General features: G+C 33.8%; 1 protein-coding gene across 5 annotated transcripts; it reads left to right on the forward strand.

Moving 5' to 3' along the window:
• The first annotated feature begins 12,667 nt into the window (after positions 1 to 12,667).
• Positions 12,668 to 17,624, forward strand: LOC140062867 (sterile alpha motif domain-containing protein 12-like). 5 transcript variants are annotated; one of them, XM_072109241.1, is made up of 5 exons: positions 12,668 to 12,784; positions 13,723 to 13,906; positions 14,505 to 14,634; positions 15,074 to 15,140; positions 15,486 to 17,624. In XM_072109241.1, the coding sequence occupies exons 2-5, from the start codon at positions 13,769 to 13,771 to the stop codon at positions 15,574 to 15,576; spliced, it is 426 nt and encodes a 141-aa protein (XP_071965342.1). In that variant the 5' UTR covers positions 12,668 to 12,784; positions 13,723 to 13,768; the 3' UTR covers positions 15,577 to 17,624. The 5 variants fall into 5 exon arrangements, with proteins under 5 accessions (XP_071965342.1, XP_071965341.1, XP_071965343.1 ...); XM_072109240.1 differs by having other exon boundaries at positions 12,675 to 12,784; positions 13,704 to 13,906; XM_072109242.1 differs by having other exon boundaries at positions 12,675 to 12,784; positions 13,712 to 13,906.
• Positions 17,625 to 18,379: the final 755 nt, after the last annotated feature.

Genomic DNA, 18,379 nt, shown 5'->3' on the forward strand with positions numbered 1-18,379 from the left:
GTTGAATGTTGAATACATCAATTGCCTTGTTATGGGGTGTACATCTTTACTGGATGAGTTGAATGTTGAATGCATCACTTGTCTTGTTATGGGATGTACATCTTGACTGGATGAGTTGAATGTTGAATACATCAGTTGTCTTGTTATGGTGTGTACATCTTGACTGGATGAGTTGAATGTTGAAAACATCAATTGTCTTGTTATGGGATGTACATCTTGACTGGATGAGTTGAATGTTGAATACATCAGTTGTCTTGTTATGGGGTGTACATCTTGACTGGATGAGTTGAATGTTGAATACATCAATTGTCTTGTTATTGGGTGTACATCGTGACTGGATGAGTTGAATGTTGAATACATCAGTAGTCTTGTTATGGTGTGTACATCTTGACTGGATGAGTTGAATGTTGAATACATCAGGTTGTCTTGTTATGGGGTGTACATCTTGACTGGATGGGTTGAATGTTGAATAATCAATTGTCTTGTTATGGTGTGTACATCTTGACTGGATGAGTTAAATGTTGAATACATCAGTTGTCTTGTTATGGGCAGGGTGTACATCGTGACTGGATGAGTTGAATGTTGAATACATCAGTTGTCTTGTTATGGTGTGTACATCTTTACTGGATGAGTTGAATGTTGAATACATCAATTGTCTTGTTATGGGTGTACATCTTGACTGGATGAGTTGAATGTTGAATACATCAATTGTCTTGTTATGGGGTGTACATCTTGACTGGATGAGTTGAATGTTGAATACATCAATTGTCTTGTTATGGGGTGTACATCTTGACTGGATGAGTTGAATGTTGAATACATCAATTGTCTTGTTATGGGATGTAAATGTTGACTGGATGAGTTGAATGTTGAATACATCAATTGCCTTGTTATGGGGTGTACATTTTGACTGGATGAGTTGAATGTTGAATACATCAATTGTCTTGTTATGGTGTGTACATCTTGACTGGATGAGTTGAATGTTGAATACATCAATTGTCTTGTTATGGGATGTAAATGTTGACTGGATGAGTTGAATGTTGAATACATCAATTGCCTTGTTATGGGGTGTACATTTTGACTGGATGAGTTGAATGTTGAATACATCAATTGCCTTGTTATGGGGTGTACATTTTGACTGGATGAGTTGAATGTTGAATACATCAATTGTCTTGTTATGGGGTGTACATCTTGACTGGATGAGTTGAATGTTGAATACATCAATTGCCTTGTTATGGGGTGTACATCTTGACTGGATGAGTTGAATGTTGAATACATCAGGTTGTCTTGTTATGGGGTGTACATCTTGACTGGATGAGTTGAATGTTGAATACATCAATTGTCTTGTTATGGGATGTACATCTTGACTGGATGAGTTGAATGTTGAATACATCAATTGTCTTGTTATGGGATGTACATCTTGACTGGATGAGTTGAATGTTGAATACATCAGTTGTCTTGTGATGGGGTGTACATCTTTACTGGATGAGTTGAATGTTGAATACATCAGTTGTCTTGTGATGGGGTGTACATCTTGACTGGATGAGTTGAATGTTGAATACATCAGGTTGTCTTGTTATGGGATGTACATCTTGACTGGATGAGTTGAATGTTGAATACATCACTTGTCTTGTTATGGGGTGTACATCTTGACTGGATGAGTTGAATGTTGAATGCATCAATTGTCTTGTTATGGGGTGTACATCTTGACTGGATGAGTTGAATGTTGAATACATCAATTGTCTTGTTATGGGGTGTACATCTTTACTGGATGAGTTGAATGTTGAATACATCAATTGCCTTGTTATGGGGTGTACATCTTGACTGGATGAGTTGAATGTTGAATACATCAATTGTCTTGTTATGGGGTGTACATCTTTACTGGATGAGTTGAATGTTGAATACATCAGTTGTCTTGTTATGGGATGTACATCTTGACTGGATGAGTTGAATGTTGAATGCATCAGTTGTCTTGTTATGGGATGTACATCTTGACTGGATGAGTTGAATGTTGAATGCATCAGTTGTCTTGTTATGGGGTGTACATCTTGACTGGATGAGTTGAATGTTGAATACATCAATTGTCTTGTCATGGGGTGTACATCTTTACTGGATGAGTTGAATGTTGAATACATCAGTTGTCTTGTTATGGGATGTACATCTTGACTGGATGAGTTGAATGTTGAATGCATCAGTTGTCTTGTTATGGGGTGTACATCTTGACTGGATGAGTTGAATGTTGAATACATCAATTGTCTTGTTATGGGATGTACATCTTGACTGGATGAGTTGAATGTTGAATACATCACTTGTCTTGTTATGGGGTGTATATCTTGACTGGATGAGTTGAATGTTGAATACATCAATTGTCTTGTTATGGTGTATACATCTTGACTGGATGAGTTGAATGTTGAATACATCAATTGCCTTGTTATGGGGTGTACATCTTTACTGGATGAGTTGAATGTTGAATGCATCACTTGTCTTGTTATGGGATGTACATCTTGACTGGATGAGTTGAATGTTGAATACATCAATTGTCTTGTTATGGTGTATACATCTTGACTGGATGAGTTGAATGTTGAATACATCAATTGCCTTGTTATGGGGTGTACATCTTTACTGGATGAGTTGAATGTTGAATGCATCACTTGTCTTGTTATGGGATGTACATCTTGACTGGATGAGTTGAATGTTGAATACATCAGTTGTCTTGTTATGGTGTGTACATCTTGACTGGATGAGTTGAATGTTGAAAACATCAATTGTCTTGTTATGGGATGTACATCTTGACTGGATGAGTTGAATGTTGAATACATCAGTTGTCTTGTTATGGGGTGTACATCTTGACTGGATGAGTTGAATGTTGAATACATCAGTTGTCTTGTTATGGGGTGTACATCTTGACTGGATGAGTTGAATGTTGAATACATCAGTTGTCTTGTTATGGGGTGTACATCTTGACTGGATGAGTTGAATGTTGAATGCATCAATTGTCTTGTTATGGGGTGAACATCTTGACTGGATGAGTTGAATGTTGAATACATCAATTGTCTTGTTATGGGGTGTACATCTTGACTGGATGAGTTGCATGTTGAATACATCAGTTGTCTTGTTATGGGGTGTACATCTTGACTGGATGAGTTGAATGTTGAATACATCAATTGTCTTGTTATGGGGTGTACATCTTGACTGGATGAGTTGAATGTTGAATACATCAGGTTGTCTTGTTATGGTGTATACATCTTTACTGAATGAGTTGAATGTTGAATACATCAATTGTCTTGTTATGGTGTGTACATCTTGACTGGATGAGTTGAATGTTGAATGCATCACTTGTCTTGTTATGGGATGACATCTTTACTGGATGAGTTGAATGTTGAATACATCAGGTTGTCTTGTTATGGGGTGTACATCTTGACTGGATGAGTTGAATGTTGAATACATCAATTGTCTTGTTATAGGGTGTACATCTTGACTGGATGAGTTGAATGTTGAATACATCAATTGTCTTGTTATGGGGTGTACATCTTGACTGGATGAGTTGAATGTTGAATACATCAATTGTCTTGTTATGGTGTATACATCTTGACTGGATGAGTTGAATGTTGAATACATCAATTGTCTTGTTATGGGATGTACATCTTGACTGGATGAGTTGAATGTTGAATACATCAGTTGTCTTGTTATGGGATGTACATCTTAACTGGATGAGTTGAATGTTGAATACATCACTTGTCTTGTCATGGGGTGTACATCTTTACTGGATGAGTTGAATGTTGAATACATCAATTGTCTTGTTATGGGGTGTACATCTTGACTGGATGAGTTGAATGTTGAATACATCACTTGTCTTGTCATGGGGTGTACATCTTTACTGGATGAGTTGAATGTTGAATACATCAATTGTCTTGTTATGGGGTGTACATCTTGACTGGATGAGTTGAATGTTGAATACATCACTTGTCTTGTTATGGGGTGTATATCTTGACTGGATGATTTGAATGTTGAATGCATCAGTTGTCTTGTTATGGGGTGTACATCTTGACTGGATGAGTTGAATGTTGAATGCATCAATTGTCTTGTTATGGGGTGTACATCTTGACTGGATGAGTTGAATGTTGAATACATCAGTTGTCTTGTTATGGGATGTACATCTTGACTGGATGAGTTGAATGCATCAATTGTCTTGTTATGGGTGTACATCTTGACTGGATGAGTTGAATGTTGAATACATCAATTGTCTTGTTATGGGATGTACATCTTAACTGGATGAGTTGCATGTTGAATACATCAGTTGTCTTGTTATGGGGTGTACATCTTGACTGGATGAGTTGAATGTTGAATACATCAATTGTCTTGTTATGGGTGTACATCTTGACTGGATGAGTTGAATGTTGAATACATCAGTTGTCTTGTTATGGTGTGTACATCTTGACTGGATGAGTTGAATGTTGAATACATCAATTGTCTTGTTATGGGGTGTACATCTTGACTGGATGAGTTGAATGTTGAATACATCAGGTTGTCTTGTTATGGGGTGTACATCTTGACTGGATGAGTTGAATGTTGAATACATCAATTGTCTTGTTATGGTGTGTACATCTTGACTGGATGGGTTGAATGTTGAATACATCAGTTGTCTTGTTATGGTGTGTACATCTTGACTGGATGAGTTAAATGTTGAATACATCAGTTGTCTTGTTATGGTGTGTACATCTTGACTGGATGAGTTGAATGTTGAATACATCAATTGTCTTGTTATGGGGTGTACATCTTTACTGGATGAGTTGAATGTTGAATACATCAATTGTCTTGTTATGGGGTGTACATCTTTACTGGATGAGTTGAATGTTGGATACATCAGTTGTCTTGTTATAGGTTGTACATCTTGACTGGATAAGTTGAATGTTGAATACATCAATTGTCTTGTTATTGGGTGTACATCTTTACTGGATGAGTTGAATGTTGAATACATCAGTTGTCTTGTGATGGGGTGTACATCTTTACTGGATGAGTTGAATGTTGAATACATCAGTTGTCTTGTGATGGGGTGTACATCTTGACTGGATGAGTTGAATGTTGAATACATCAGTTGTCTTGTTATGGGGTGTACATCTTGAATGGATGAGTTGAATGTTGAATACATCAATTGTCTTGTTATGGGGTGTACATCTTGACTGGATGAGTTGAATGTTGAATACATCAATTGTTTTGTTATGGGGTGTACAGCTTGACTGGATGAGTTGAATGTTGGATACATCAATTGTCTTGTCATGGGGTGTACATCTTTACTGGATGAGTTGAATGTTGAATACATCAGGTTGTCTTGTTATTGGGTGTACATCTTGACTGGATGAGTTGAATGTTGAATACATCACTTGTCTTGTTATGGGGTTTACATCGTTACTGGATGAGTTGAATGTTGAATACATCATTTGTCTTGTTATGGGGTGTACATCTTGACTTGATGAGTTGAGTGTTGAATACATCAATTGTCTTGTTATAGGGTGTACATCTTGACTGGATGAGTTGAATGTTGAATACATCAATTGTCTTGTTATGGTGTGTACATCTTGACTGGATGAGTTGAATGTTGAATACATCTATTGTCTTGTTATAGGGTGTACATCGTGACTGGATGAGTTGAATGTTGAATACATCAATTGTCTTGTTATGGTGTGTACATCTTGACTGGATGAGTTGAATGTTGAATACATCAATTGTCTTGTTATAGTGTGTACATCTTGACTGGATGAGTTAAATGTTGAATACATCAGTTGTCTTGTTATGGGGTATACATCTTGACTGGATGAGTTAAATGTTGAATACATCAGTTGTATTGTTATGGGGTGTACATCTTGACTGGATGAGTTGAATGTTGAATACATCAATTGTCTTGTTATGGTTTGTATACATCTTGACTGGATGAGTTGAATGTTGAATACATCAATTGTCTTGTTATATGGTGTACATCTTGACTGGATGAGTTGAATGTTGAATACATCAATTGTCTTGTTATGGTGTGTACATCTTGACTGGATGAGTTGAATGTTGAATACATCAGTTGTCTTGTTATGGGCAGGGTGTACTTCGTGACTGGATGAGTTGAATGTTGAATACATCAGTTGTCTTGTTATGGTGTATACATCTTTACTGGATGAGTTGAATGTTGAATACATCAATTGTCTTGTTATGGAGTGTACATCTTGACTGGATGAGTTGAATGTTGAATACATCAATTGTCTTGTTATGGGGTGTACATCTTTACTGGATGAGTTGAATGTTGAATACATCAATTGTTTTTTTATTGGGTGTACATCTTGACTGGATGAGTTGAAGGTTGAATGCATCAGTTGTCTTGTTATGGGGTGTACATCTGACTGGATGAGTTGAATGCATCATAGACTATCTGAAATAATAAAGATCTTGCCCAAAGGGTGTTAGTTACATAGATACATACTTGTTGGGGTGGGAGTGGGGAGTTTTTGGTAATGTACATGGACATTCTAAATAAATAGTAAAATAATTAAAATAGAGACCTTACAAATAAGAAAAAATGGTAGAATTTAACTGCGTGCATATTAAAACATTTATTTTAAAATATATTTGCACTTTGTTCAATAAAATAGACACAGACAACAATTTAGATTAATTTATTTCAAAATAAATTTGTGATCTTGTGAAAGAAATTGGGAAGAGTTTGATAAAATAAAGACACAGAAAACCATTTAAAATAATTTATTTCAAAATAAATTTGCGATCCTGTGAAAGAAATTCAGAGTTTGATAAAAAAAAAGACACAGACAACCATTTAAAATAATTTATTTCAAAATTAATTTGCGATCCTGTGAAAGAAATTAGGTGAAGTTTGACTAAATAAAAGACACAGACAACCATATTAAAACATTTTATTCAAAAATAAACCCACGATCCCGTGAAAGAAATTAGGAAGTGTTTTATCAAATAAAAGACAGACAACCATTTAAAATAATTTATTTCAAAATAAACCCGCGGTCCTGTGAAAGAAATTAGGTGGAGTTTAATGAAATAAAGACACAGACAACCATTTAAAAAATATTTATTTAAAAAAAAAATGTTCGCGATCCTGTAAAAGAAATTGTTAAGAGTTTGATCAAATAAAATACACAGACAACCATTTATATATTTTTATTGCAAAATAAACCTGCGATCCTGTGAAAGAAATTATGAGTGTTTGAACAAATAAAAGACACAGACAACCATTTAAAATAATTTATTTCAAATAAACCCGTGATCCTGTGAAAGAAATTAGGAAGTGGTTGATCAAATAAAAAACACAAGACAACCATTTAAAAATGTTTATTTCAAATAACTCCATGCTCCTGTGAAAAAAATTAGGTGGAGTTTAATAAAATAAAGACACAGACAACCATTTAAAAATTTTTTTTTTTTTAAACCTGTTTGCGATCCTGTAAAAGAAATTGTTTAGAGTTTGATCAAATAAAAGACACAGACAACCATTTAAATATTTTTATTGCAAAATAAACCTGAGATTCTGTGAAAGAAATTAGGAGTGTTTGAACAAATAAAAGACACAGACAACCATTTAAAATAATTTATTTCAAATAAACCCGCGATCCTGTGAAAGAAATTAGGAAGTGTTTGATAAAATAAAAGACACAGACAACCATTTAAAATAATTTATTTCAAATAAAGAAATTGTGAAGAGTTTGATCAAATAAAAACACAGACAACCATTTAAATATTTTTATTTCAAAATAAACCCGCGATCCTGTGAAAGAAATTAGGAAGTGTTTGAACAAATAGACACAGACAACCATTTAGAATAATTTATTTCAAAATAAACATGCGATTCTGTGAAAGAAATTGGTTAGAGTTTGATAAAATAAAAGACACAGACAACCATTTAAAAAATATTTATTTAACAAAAAATGTTCTCAATCCTGTGAAAGAAATTAGGTGAAGTTTGAAGTTTCAATTTTAACCAATTTAGCTAGGGCTACATTTGAAACCGCGAAAATTATCGAATTTCAACAGACAATCCCTAACAGCTAGTTACAAAATCTTACTTGATTCGATGCTTGGATGCTCGAAGCGATGTCTTGCTGTGTTAATAACCTACCTTTGTGATTCCATTTCCATAGGGTAAAAACCAGTGTGCAAGGGAATAAGGGGCAGGGGGTGGGGATGCACAACTGGGGTTGTATCATGCATTATCTAAGTGTTAGTTATAATCATCTTACAATTGTATAAATATACTATTTTAGTATGTCTTAAGTATAGTACTTACAATTGTAAAAACAAGGTGTTCATGATGGTGTTCCAATAAACATACACTTACAATTGTTCTATACTATGTTGAAAATGATGAATGTTTGTAACTTATTGTTTACTGACTTACAATTGTGTATAATGAGTGAAGCTGATGTTATATAAAAAATATCATAAATAATAATAAGTTTAATCATAAAATTATGCATGAAAATAGAATTAAAATAAACATCAAAGACTAATACAGGTGACACAGGTGGTATCCTCAGCTCAATCTTTTGGTCTGTTAGTTACTGAAAACAAATGCACTATAATACAAGAATATATAAACAAATGCACTATAATGCATATAATTATATTGTATAATATAAAATATGATAAATATTGTATGAATAATATAAAAAATGTTATATATTATAACATAATGTGAATATTATTATACAATACTATATTAACATGTACTGAATACAAACTTAAATAAATAAGTAAATTATGTATCAACACTTAAAATATATAATCAAATAAATACTATAGATGCATATATTGCAAAATGAAACTTTAAAATAATATATTATTCTAACTGAATAACAAAGAAATTACATCTGTAACGTTTTTAAAAAATAAGTAACATTTCTAAACCTATCAATGCATGATACAACATTAGGCTACACATACAAATATATATGTTTATATTATAATAGATTATATATAATATAATATATAATATTTGTGTGTGGAAGGGAGGAGGGATAAAGCAGGATAGCATCAACCTGTGAATAAACTTACTCTAATAGAGTTAGTAATCTGTAAAGGAATAACCACAAATTAACACATAGATATGAATATTTACAATATCTATATGTTAGTTTTAAGGTGTTATTGGTTAGGTCTTACTTTGATGTCTTCATACAAACATCTAGGCCGGAACACAAACAAATAACAACATCTAGGCCGGGAACAAACAAAAATAAAACATCTAGGCCGGAACACATAAAATAAACATCTAGGCCGGAACATCACACAATTAAACATCTAGGCCGGAACGTGCAAAACGTCTTGACCGAAAAACATTTTTTCGTGAATAGTGTAAAAACTTTAGAAGCCGTGCAGTGCTGCAATGTCTTCACATGGTCGGAGAACAAAGAGACCACTGTAGGCCAACAAGAATTACCAAAAGCTTTTATTTTCATAACGCAATACCGTTGTTTAAATTTGAAGTTGGACCTGCAAAAAGAACATCAAAGAGTCATCAATCTAGGGCAAATAAATTTAACTTCCCAATCCTAGTGTAAACATTCTTAAAATGTACACAATAAAAATAATAAAGGCAATATATAAAATAATAAAAGGCATGTGTTTAAAACATTCAATCACCGATTAAAGCAGAATTTTTGGGTTTTTTTTTTATAAATAAAATACCTAGGAACATCCTACAGCAAGCCCATGATGGTACCAAGGAGGGCGCACCATAAAAAAACAAATATTAGGACTACTGTAACTATGTATATCAGATATTCCAATAAAAACACAGTAGCAGCAAATATCTGTTAACTCAAAGAATTAGAACATTAAATAAACGCTAAACCCATTAATTTCAGAAACAAGTTCAATGGGGACAAATCTAGAAGTGTCCGATAAAACTAACCAGTAAGATGCTAAACTATCCACTAATAATTACAATCATGTCTTTTATACATCCATAATTAAGACTCAATAAATAAAATTTGAATTATTAGCACTAGGTATTTAACAATAATTCAATACGACGTTAGATGGACAAGTATGTTTGTATGCTGAGCAGGGTCTGCGCATAGTTGAGGAAACACTTGAGCTCAGTTTACACTGAAGAAATCTGTCGAATTCGAGTGTTTTAATAACTAAATTATGTTACAAAATGTGTATAAAATACTATTTTTGTATTAAAGTTGCCAAAGGAAGCCAATTATGCTTAAATAGTGTATATTTTCGAACAAATATAACACCTACCTATTGCTGTCTCTTTTTCGTCGGGCATTTTCTTCCAACCACCTCTTCGCCTTCTTCTTCCAAAATGGCCCAAGCTGGGCAACTAAGTATGTTAATTAGCAAATAGTGTGTGCTGATTGGCTAATTTAGTCGTCTGCAACACGCGCGTATTCTAAACCGGATCTAACCGGTGTTATACCAAAGAATATTCTTTGCATAAAGTTTGCTGTTGGATCTAACTAACTTCACCCCTCACCGCTTCCCCACCCCGACCCCAATCTCTGTGATAGGGCCTGTTAGTCCATTTTTATTTTATTTTTTTATTTGCTTACACCGTATGCAATTGAATTCAAGATAAGTAAAACAGCACCGACTCCATGTAACCAACCGTAGAAATACACACTGAATGCTTATTTCAATGTTTATTTTATTATTTTTCGGATGGGCATAGAGGGATGTGTCCATTTGTTAGAATATCGTAATTTACTACACCTACTAAGCCTATAGGTGATGTTTAATAATAATATTCTGTATACATATATTCGGCTTGTTGCAAAAAGCAATGTAAAAAATATTGATAATTGTATGAACTTTATAGATCCTTAATGGTGTAAATGTGATAATACTCAAGTATGTGGTCATACGAAGATTAGAGAAGATTAATAGTAATACTTGGTGATGATTTCATTTGTATCAGTCTAGTATTTAGAACATATGATAATACAGTAATACATTGTATATTACGGCTATAAACATAGGCTGTACGTCCCATGTGAACTATGGCGGTTTTGTATGCGTGATGAATTTAATAATAATATATTATTGGTGATTACAAAATAATGAAGAAAAACGTTTTTTATATTGTCAGTAGTAAAAGAGTGTCTTCTCTAGTATTGCCCAACATTTTCATACAGGCCTACACAAACATTAATTATATACCACTGATAAAATGTATTGTTACTCCGGCCATGTAGGAATTATTTCTAAATAAATAAAAGTCATCCATGCTCCGTCTAATCCATGGAGGTATAAATCCTCCATGAGCTAATCTATGGACTAAGCAAAAACTTGCCAAAATAGAGGGCGCTAGACTTGTTTTAATGTTCATCAGAGGCAGCTCTATTGATATGTAAGTCGTAAATTTAAATACACAAAGCAATTAAACTGATTTTTTTGTTCTGCATTCTTTTAATAAATTGCACTATTACACCTTGGAATAATATCATTGTACTTTATTTCGTAGTCAATATTGAACGTGTAGGCCTACTTCTAATGCTGGCATTTAATTGGTTGAAAGTTGTCATGTTTTCTGATATTTTATTGGTTAGAGAGTGTAAGGTTCAAATCTGGCAAATAACTTCCCTTAAGGGCCTTAACATTAAATTGTGCTCATTTCGTAACATGCTTTTGACTTTTTTTTATACCATTTTTTTCCCATCAAGATTTACACTTCTAAAAATGTGTTTCCCATTTCGCTTTTTTATTTTCAAATTGCCAAAGGGGGACATTTAATCATTCTGATCTTGCGTGAAAATAATGTTCTTATGTACGTACTATAGACTCCGCTTATATTACCGCAAAGAATAAGTGTTTGGTTTACAGCCTACAAGCTTCTAATTAACACTAATAAAACACTTTTCACACTCACAATATAATAGATGAAATGAAAATAAACAAATCACAAGGACATTTTCACATTTATTTGAATAATGAAATTGAACGCAAGACTGAAAGTAGGCCTACATTTCTAGGCGTTATCATTCATGAAAACTTAACCTGGACAAGTCATCAAACAATTATCTTAATTAGTTTATATAATTAATTTTTTGTTATTCCTCACTTGCGTTACTGTAATATCTTGGCGGCCGATTATGTTAACATTGACAAAATACTTTAAGTTACAAAAACGTGTAGTCAGAATTAATTGCTTTTCACATTATTTGTCTCATTCAGAACCTCTATTTAAGAAGCTTGACCATTTAAACATTCAAGATCTTCATGCTATACAAATAAATATCTTTTATTTTAAAGTGTGTTAATAATATAGGCCTATATTGCCGACCCAAATTATGAACATTTTTTGTTGGTGACGACGTGATTAAATAGCCCATAACTCAAGAAAGAAAACGCAATAGGCCTACTCCTTTTGTCAGACTTGACAGAATTATGGATAAGACTGATCTTGTTTTAATGTATCAGTTTTTATCTTTTAAATGTTATTGCCATTCATTAATGATCAATACAAGAAAGGACTATTATATGGAAAATTAAAAGTTGTTTAGTATAGGTCAACCGTATGATGTTGTTTGCTTTTGATTATTATGTTTATTTAGGGATCTTATGAAACAGGTATGTTTAGTTCTTATTTGATTTCTAAAAAAAGGAGTCACATGAAAACGTTATGTTATTTTTGTTTTTTACGCTCGGCTGGTCACGACTGTCTCTCTCTGTGCTGCAATATGGCTTCCGTAGCACGAAAATCGTCTATTGATTAAAAATAGGCTAGATATAAAACAAATTGTTTTTATAATTCTATGCTTGAAAACCCGTGAGTATATTTGATGAAGTATTGAAACAATTTTGCGTAATGTTAAGGGGTGGGGTTATAAGTACGAAACTCGCCTAACTAAGCTAGGCCCTAGCTAGCTAGACCTCACTAGCCTATCATCTATTTATTTAGCCGCCCAAGCAGCAGCAGGTGTCACAGTTGACATCATGATATCAAAACACGGAAGTAAGCGTATGCGTAAGCTGGAACAAGCCAGAGGCTATTGAATGTCATTAAATTAGGTGTTTGATCTCCTACTAGCCTACCTTTTAAAGGTTCTTTACTCATCTGGTATACATATATGCCTAAATTATTATTTAGTAAATAATATATTTAGAAAATAACAATAATGTATTGCTATTGTTTGTTATATCTTTTTAATTAAAAATATCTTTCTTGCAATGATTTTTTTTAGTTGGGCCTTAAATAAAATTAAAATTATTTTAATAATTAGGCCGGCCATGGAGTATTACTCCAAGGGCCGCCTAGGCTTAATTTATAATAATGAATCAAGGCCCCTCTCTGGATCCTAGGCCTATTTATGTCTTTATTTATGTCTTTATTTTACTGTTAACATAGGCCTTTCTAATATGCACTTGTCAATATTATGGCCCACTGTACGACCCCAGGAGAGGTGGTGCGTCATTTGTCCAATGTGACTCATACCTTATGAATACCATGATGCACCCGTGCATCAAAAAAGTGACTTACTTAAAATTACTATTAGGTGACCATGTTTTTATGTATGGTGGGCAGTAAAGTGACGGACATTGACACACCATTGTTCATTGATTGGATCATGTATATCTAGGTTGGTTTTGTCAATTAAACAAATGATTTTCTTTTGAACTATTAACCAATTAGAACGTGTCTAACCTAATCAATTTCTCTTGGTTGTCTGTCTATTGATTTCTTACAGTTCAACAGTTATTTTCTAGGCTACCAGTACAGCATTCCGCATTGTGTTAAAACAAAGGATCAGAAATGACAGAGTCAAGAGTGAATATGATGGCCAAGGCATACATTTTAGACAGACGGAGTGAATCTGTACCCAATGGTGGCTTCCATGATATGCAGTGCTATAATCATCAACCAGTTTTAATGCAGTCCAAAAGTGTCAAAGTATGTACTTTTGTACTGATGAAATTGGTGCGTGGGGCAGTGTGTTAAGACATAAAGGTCTGTCTACACTATCAAACTTTATGTGACAAAATATGTGATGTGCCCATACATGGACATGATAATGTCATATCACTACCATATTTGGGTATATCATTACCATATTTAGGCACATCACACTTTTTTTGTCCAACTAGTTTGATAGTGTAGACAGAGATTTAGACCAGAGGAGAGAGGAGAGAAATAGTAATGTTGATGTATTATTTATTTATATTTATTCAACTTCTCAATAAGATCTTCATTAGTGAAGGATGGGACCAACAGGTGTTGAAAATAGTCCAGTCCCACAAAATGCCCAGTTATGAAAAATGGCTGTGTGTGTGTACTAGTACACCGGTGTAACCCCCTACTCCTCTCAAGAGATGTACTAGGTTCTTTAAAATGCACACAAGCTAGATGTGTACACTGGACCTACAGTTTATAGTCCTTATCTGAGAAGACATGTTGTACCACCAGGACAGTAATTATAATTCAACTGTCTTAACCGCTTTTGGCCACTCACTCAATAAAATAATCATTTGTATTTACTTGTATTATTCAGCAAAAATCTACTCGTTCTAAGAAATCTGTATTTAAGTGGGATAACTGTGATGTTTTGAGATGGCTAAGAAAACATCATCTGCAGTATTATCAACTGTATGGAGCAAATTTTAAAGAACATGATATTTCAGGTAATATAACCTAATATCTGCGTCAGACGTATTGGCCACATGTCTGGACACTGACGAGAGAAGCCCTTGATCAATGATAGGACCAATGAAGGTGCTTTAAACAGTCCTGACTTAGTTTCATCCATCATTCAGATGAATGTAAAACTAATTGGCATTGTCGTTTGCGGACTTCACGGTTCGCGATCCAGGACTAAAGCTAGTCCAAAAATAGTCTGACTATATCTCAGGTTTAGTCCAGGACTAAAGTTAGTCCAATACTGTTACTAGATAGTCCGACTATATCTCAGGTTTAGTCCAGGACTAAAGCTAGTCCAATACCATTACAAGATTGTCCGACTATATCTCGGGTTTAGTCCAGGATTAAATTAAATTCAAGTTCAAGTTAGTATATTATGTGTTGTTTAATTCACCACTGCAATTGCCTTTCATTGTTTTTCAGGACGAGCATTGATTAAACTAAACCTGATCAAATTAGAAAAGATGGAAATAGATGACCAAATGCACAGGTTAGTGACGTGTAATTTTTTTTAATAGATTATCTTTTATTAATATTTAATTTAAATAATGAAGTTATACAGTAGGCATCCGGAAAGATTTTTAGAAAGTTCATAAACAAAAAACACCATGATTTACAGTATGAAGCTCTGTCCACATTATCAAACTAATTTGACAAAAGTGTGATGTGCCCAAATAAGGTAGTGAGATGCCCACATATGGCAGTGATATGACATCATCATGTCTATATATGGGCACATCACATTTTTGTTACACTTGTAGTTTAATAGTGTAGGTAAGGCTTAAGGATATTTCAATTATATATTTATATAACTATACTTTAATTTGTTATACAGAAACGACCTATTGGAATACATTTTGCGTCTTCGTCTGAAACATGAACAGACTGAACTGCGGCTACTTTTCAACACTAATAATGCTGTGTGAACTAGAGCTGCCGATTACTTATGATGACAATAATAGCAACATGTGAACTTTAAAAGTCATTAATTTTAATATCTTTTTGTATACACTATGCTCACGTGGAACCAACCCGGCGCCAGGGGAGCACAGTAATATAAAATGGAAACAAGTCACTGAATTTTAATATCGTTTTGTACGCCAATACACCACGCTCAAGCGGAGCTAAAAAATAACCATATTTATCCAAAAATGTCCAAATTAAAGACCAGAAATGAAAGTAAACATGATTTAGTTCATACAATTTCTTGCTTACGATTGCATGACCCGCTTTAGTGGAAAGAGTAAGACAATCCTGGCTGCAGGCTTGTTTGTAAATATATTATTAATATATCATTATTATATTACATAATTTTGAATAATGGTTAAATTCATTATTGACGATCCTTGTATGTCTAAATAGAGATCGTGGGTTCAAATCTAACGCTTGGTACATACTTTACTTATGTTTGCCTCTGGTTAACTGACAAGGTCAAGACACAACTTTTTCGCTGATTCCTAGCTGCATTATGAGAGGATGTTTCCATTCGTGTTTGATCAAAAAAATGACCGGGGTAATAATATGTACAACGCTTAGAGGTTGCACAACATTAGGCGCTTTATAAATCCAGGATATTATTATTATTATAAATACTATTAGATATAAAACATAATCACCGAGTATATGAAAAACCAGATAGGATTTCTATTAAGGGTACACGTTAATTTATAGTGGTCACCACTTGATAAGGGTCATCCTTTTATTTCATTTCATGAGAAAGTTCCCCTGAATAGGAGTGTCCAAAAGGAGTTCTACTTTTCCCGAAGAATAACAATCAAACCATTCATGGAGATAGAAACATGTAATTTAATAAATTGTTAGCTAGAATTATGTAATTACTAATAACTATATTATAGTATGTTTTATGCATGCAGTAATTACTTCATATGACTAGTCAGTTAAGAATCCAGGATTTTAAAATAGGGACCCTGCAGAACCTAAAAAGGGTTCTGAAAACTTAACCTAAACTGACAGTACATTCCCCCCCCCCCCCCACCCTTTTGGATCAACCTATGCGCAGTGTATACACTCAATTAAGAGCCTTGTAAATTTTTCTCCTGATTATTCCATGAACCTATGAACAAGAAGTTACTAGTTTAAATCCAGAGGATCAATGTGCTTTGCAGACTTATAATGTGACTTTATTTCCATTTATTTGATAATTTATATATTTTTTAACTTTACTTTAATTTTTTGTTATAAAAAGCCTCTTTTTACAATATAATCAGGTTCAACAGAGACTAAATATATTTTATATGTATTGTTATTTGTACCCCGTTTGTACCTGCATGTACTCTAAATATAAGTGTCTTTGTGAGATTATTTTCTACAATGCAACAACTATAAAACCGTATAAAAAAAGCCTTTAATCATAAACTGTGTTTGATGGTGCTGATGACGTTTCCAGTGACGTGTAAAACGCCCGCGTTTTATTGGATATTTCTGTCACGTGCGTGCGTAACCTCACAACAGGATTCTGTTTACTTACACCCTGGTTACCAACCAAAAAACTTTCACATCATCCGCACACGAGTTGATCAAAGTTTTTCTTTAAACTTTATAATAGCAAGTTATTTCAGTTTATTCAAACTACGTACGTATTTATATAAGATTTTTTGTTTTGTATATTGTTTTAAAAGGAATATTTTATAGCTTTTAAACACACATTTTGAGTATTTGTTTCAATAGGCTAGGCCTACTTTACATCAAGCCCGGGGCAAGCGTCACGCGCAGCCACTGATGACTGAGAACGCCATGCGCGCAGAGGGGCCCGCACACACGACGTACTTAGTGCTAACGATTAAACACAATTAAATAGGGGTGCTAGATTTGACATGGCCTACATGAATAGTAATATAGACTGGCTTATTTATTTTTTATTTAGATTTATTATTTAAAACATTGTGTTTTTAAGTGCATGTTTTTTTATTATTATTAATTAAAGTGTTCCGAAATAAATATTATTTGAACTTTGTTAATGTTTGTGACTTTTTGTGTATTCATCATCCGCGGCGGATCATCGATCGCGTCGTTGTTCGCACGTCGCGTTCATAAAAGAAAACTGACGTCACACAAACGCCTTCGATTTGATTGGTCAGATTAAAGCGAATTTTACACGCCGCGCAGGGGGGGGGGGGGGGGAGAAGGTGGAACACGCGGCCCCGATGCGAATTCATTTGAATCGCGACAATGGTGTGATGTATATCGGATTTCAACAATTCCAACTTGCGCGGTGAATTCATAGATCGCGAAGGCTCTGTGCGCGGTGCGTGACGATCGACTTAGGCCTACCATCCATACGTCACAATGTACGAATGGCACAATATAATGTTGAAAATCGAAATAATGTTGGCAACATTTATTTTAAGATCTACTATTAGTCCTGTTGATTTATTCCTCTCCATTGCCTGGCTATAATTATTTGTGCTGTATATGCTTTCTAAGTCTGAACTCAGCAATTTGTTGTTTGGACTATTTATAACAATTATAGAACAGAGATACATACATAGTAAAACTAATAGTATATCATTGACCAATAATAGTTTATTTACAATTTTACAAGTGAGATGCATAATGAATTAATAATGTATTTCGCTACAGCCTTGAAAGTTACTGGTTCAAATGCAGCGCGGATGTGCTTTGATTGCTTTGCAGACTTTTTAATGCAAACTTTCCATTAATTTATTGGTAATTGAGATATTGTTTAACTTTAAAGTTATACAGTCTCTT

Source organism: Antedon mediterranea, chromosome 11, assembly GCF_964355755.1.
Source record: "Antedon mediterranea chromosome 11, ecAntMedi1.1, whole genome shotgun sequence".
Taxonomy (NCBI): Eukaryota; Metazoa; Echinodermata; class Crinoidea; order Comatulida; family Antedonidae; genus Antedon; species Antedon mediterranea.

Coding starts and splice junctions, on each gene's coding strand:
- LOC140062867 (XM_072109241.1), top strand. CDS start 13,769: ATGACAGAGTCAAGAGTGAATATGATGGCCAAGGCATACATTTTAGAC. Junction 14,635..15,073: donor TAAAGAACATGATATTTCAG/GTAATATAACCT, acceptor ATTGTTTTTCAG/GACGAGCATTGATTAAACTA. Junction 15,141..15,485: donor ATAGATGACCAAATGCACAG/GTTAGTGACGTG, acceptor TTTGTTATACAG/AAACGACCTATTGGAATACA.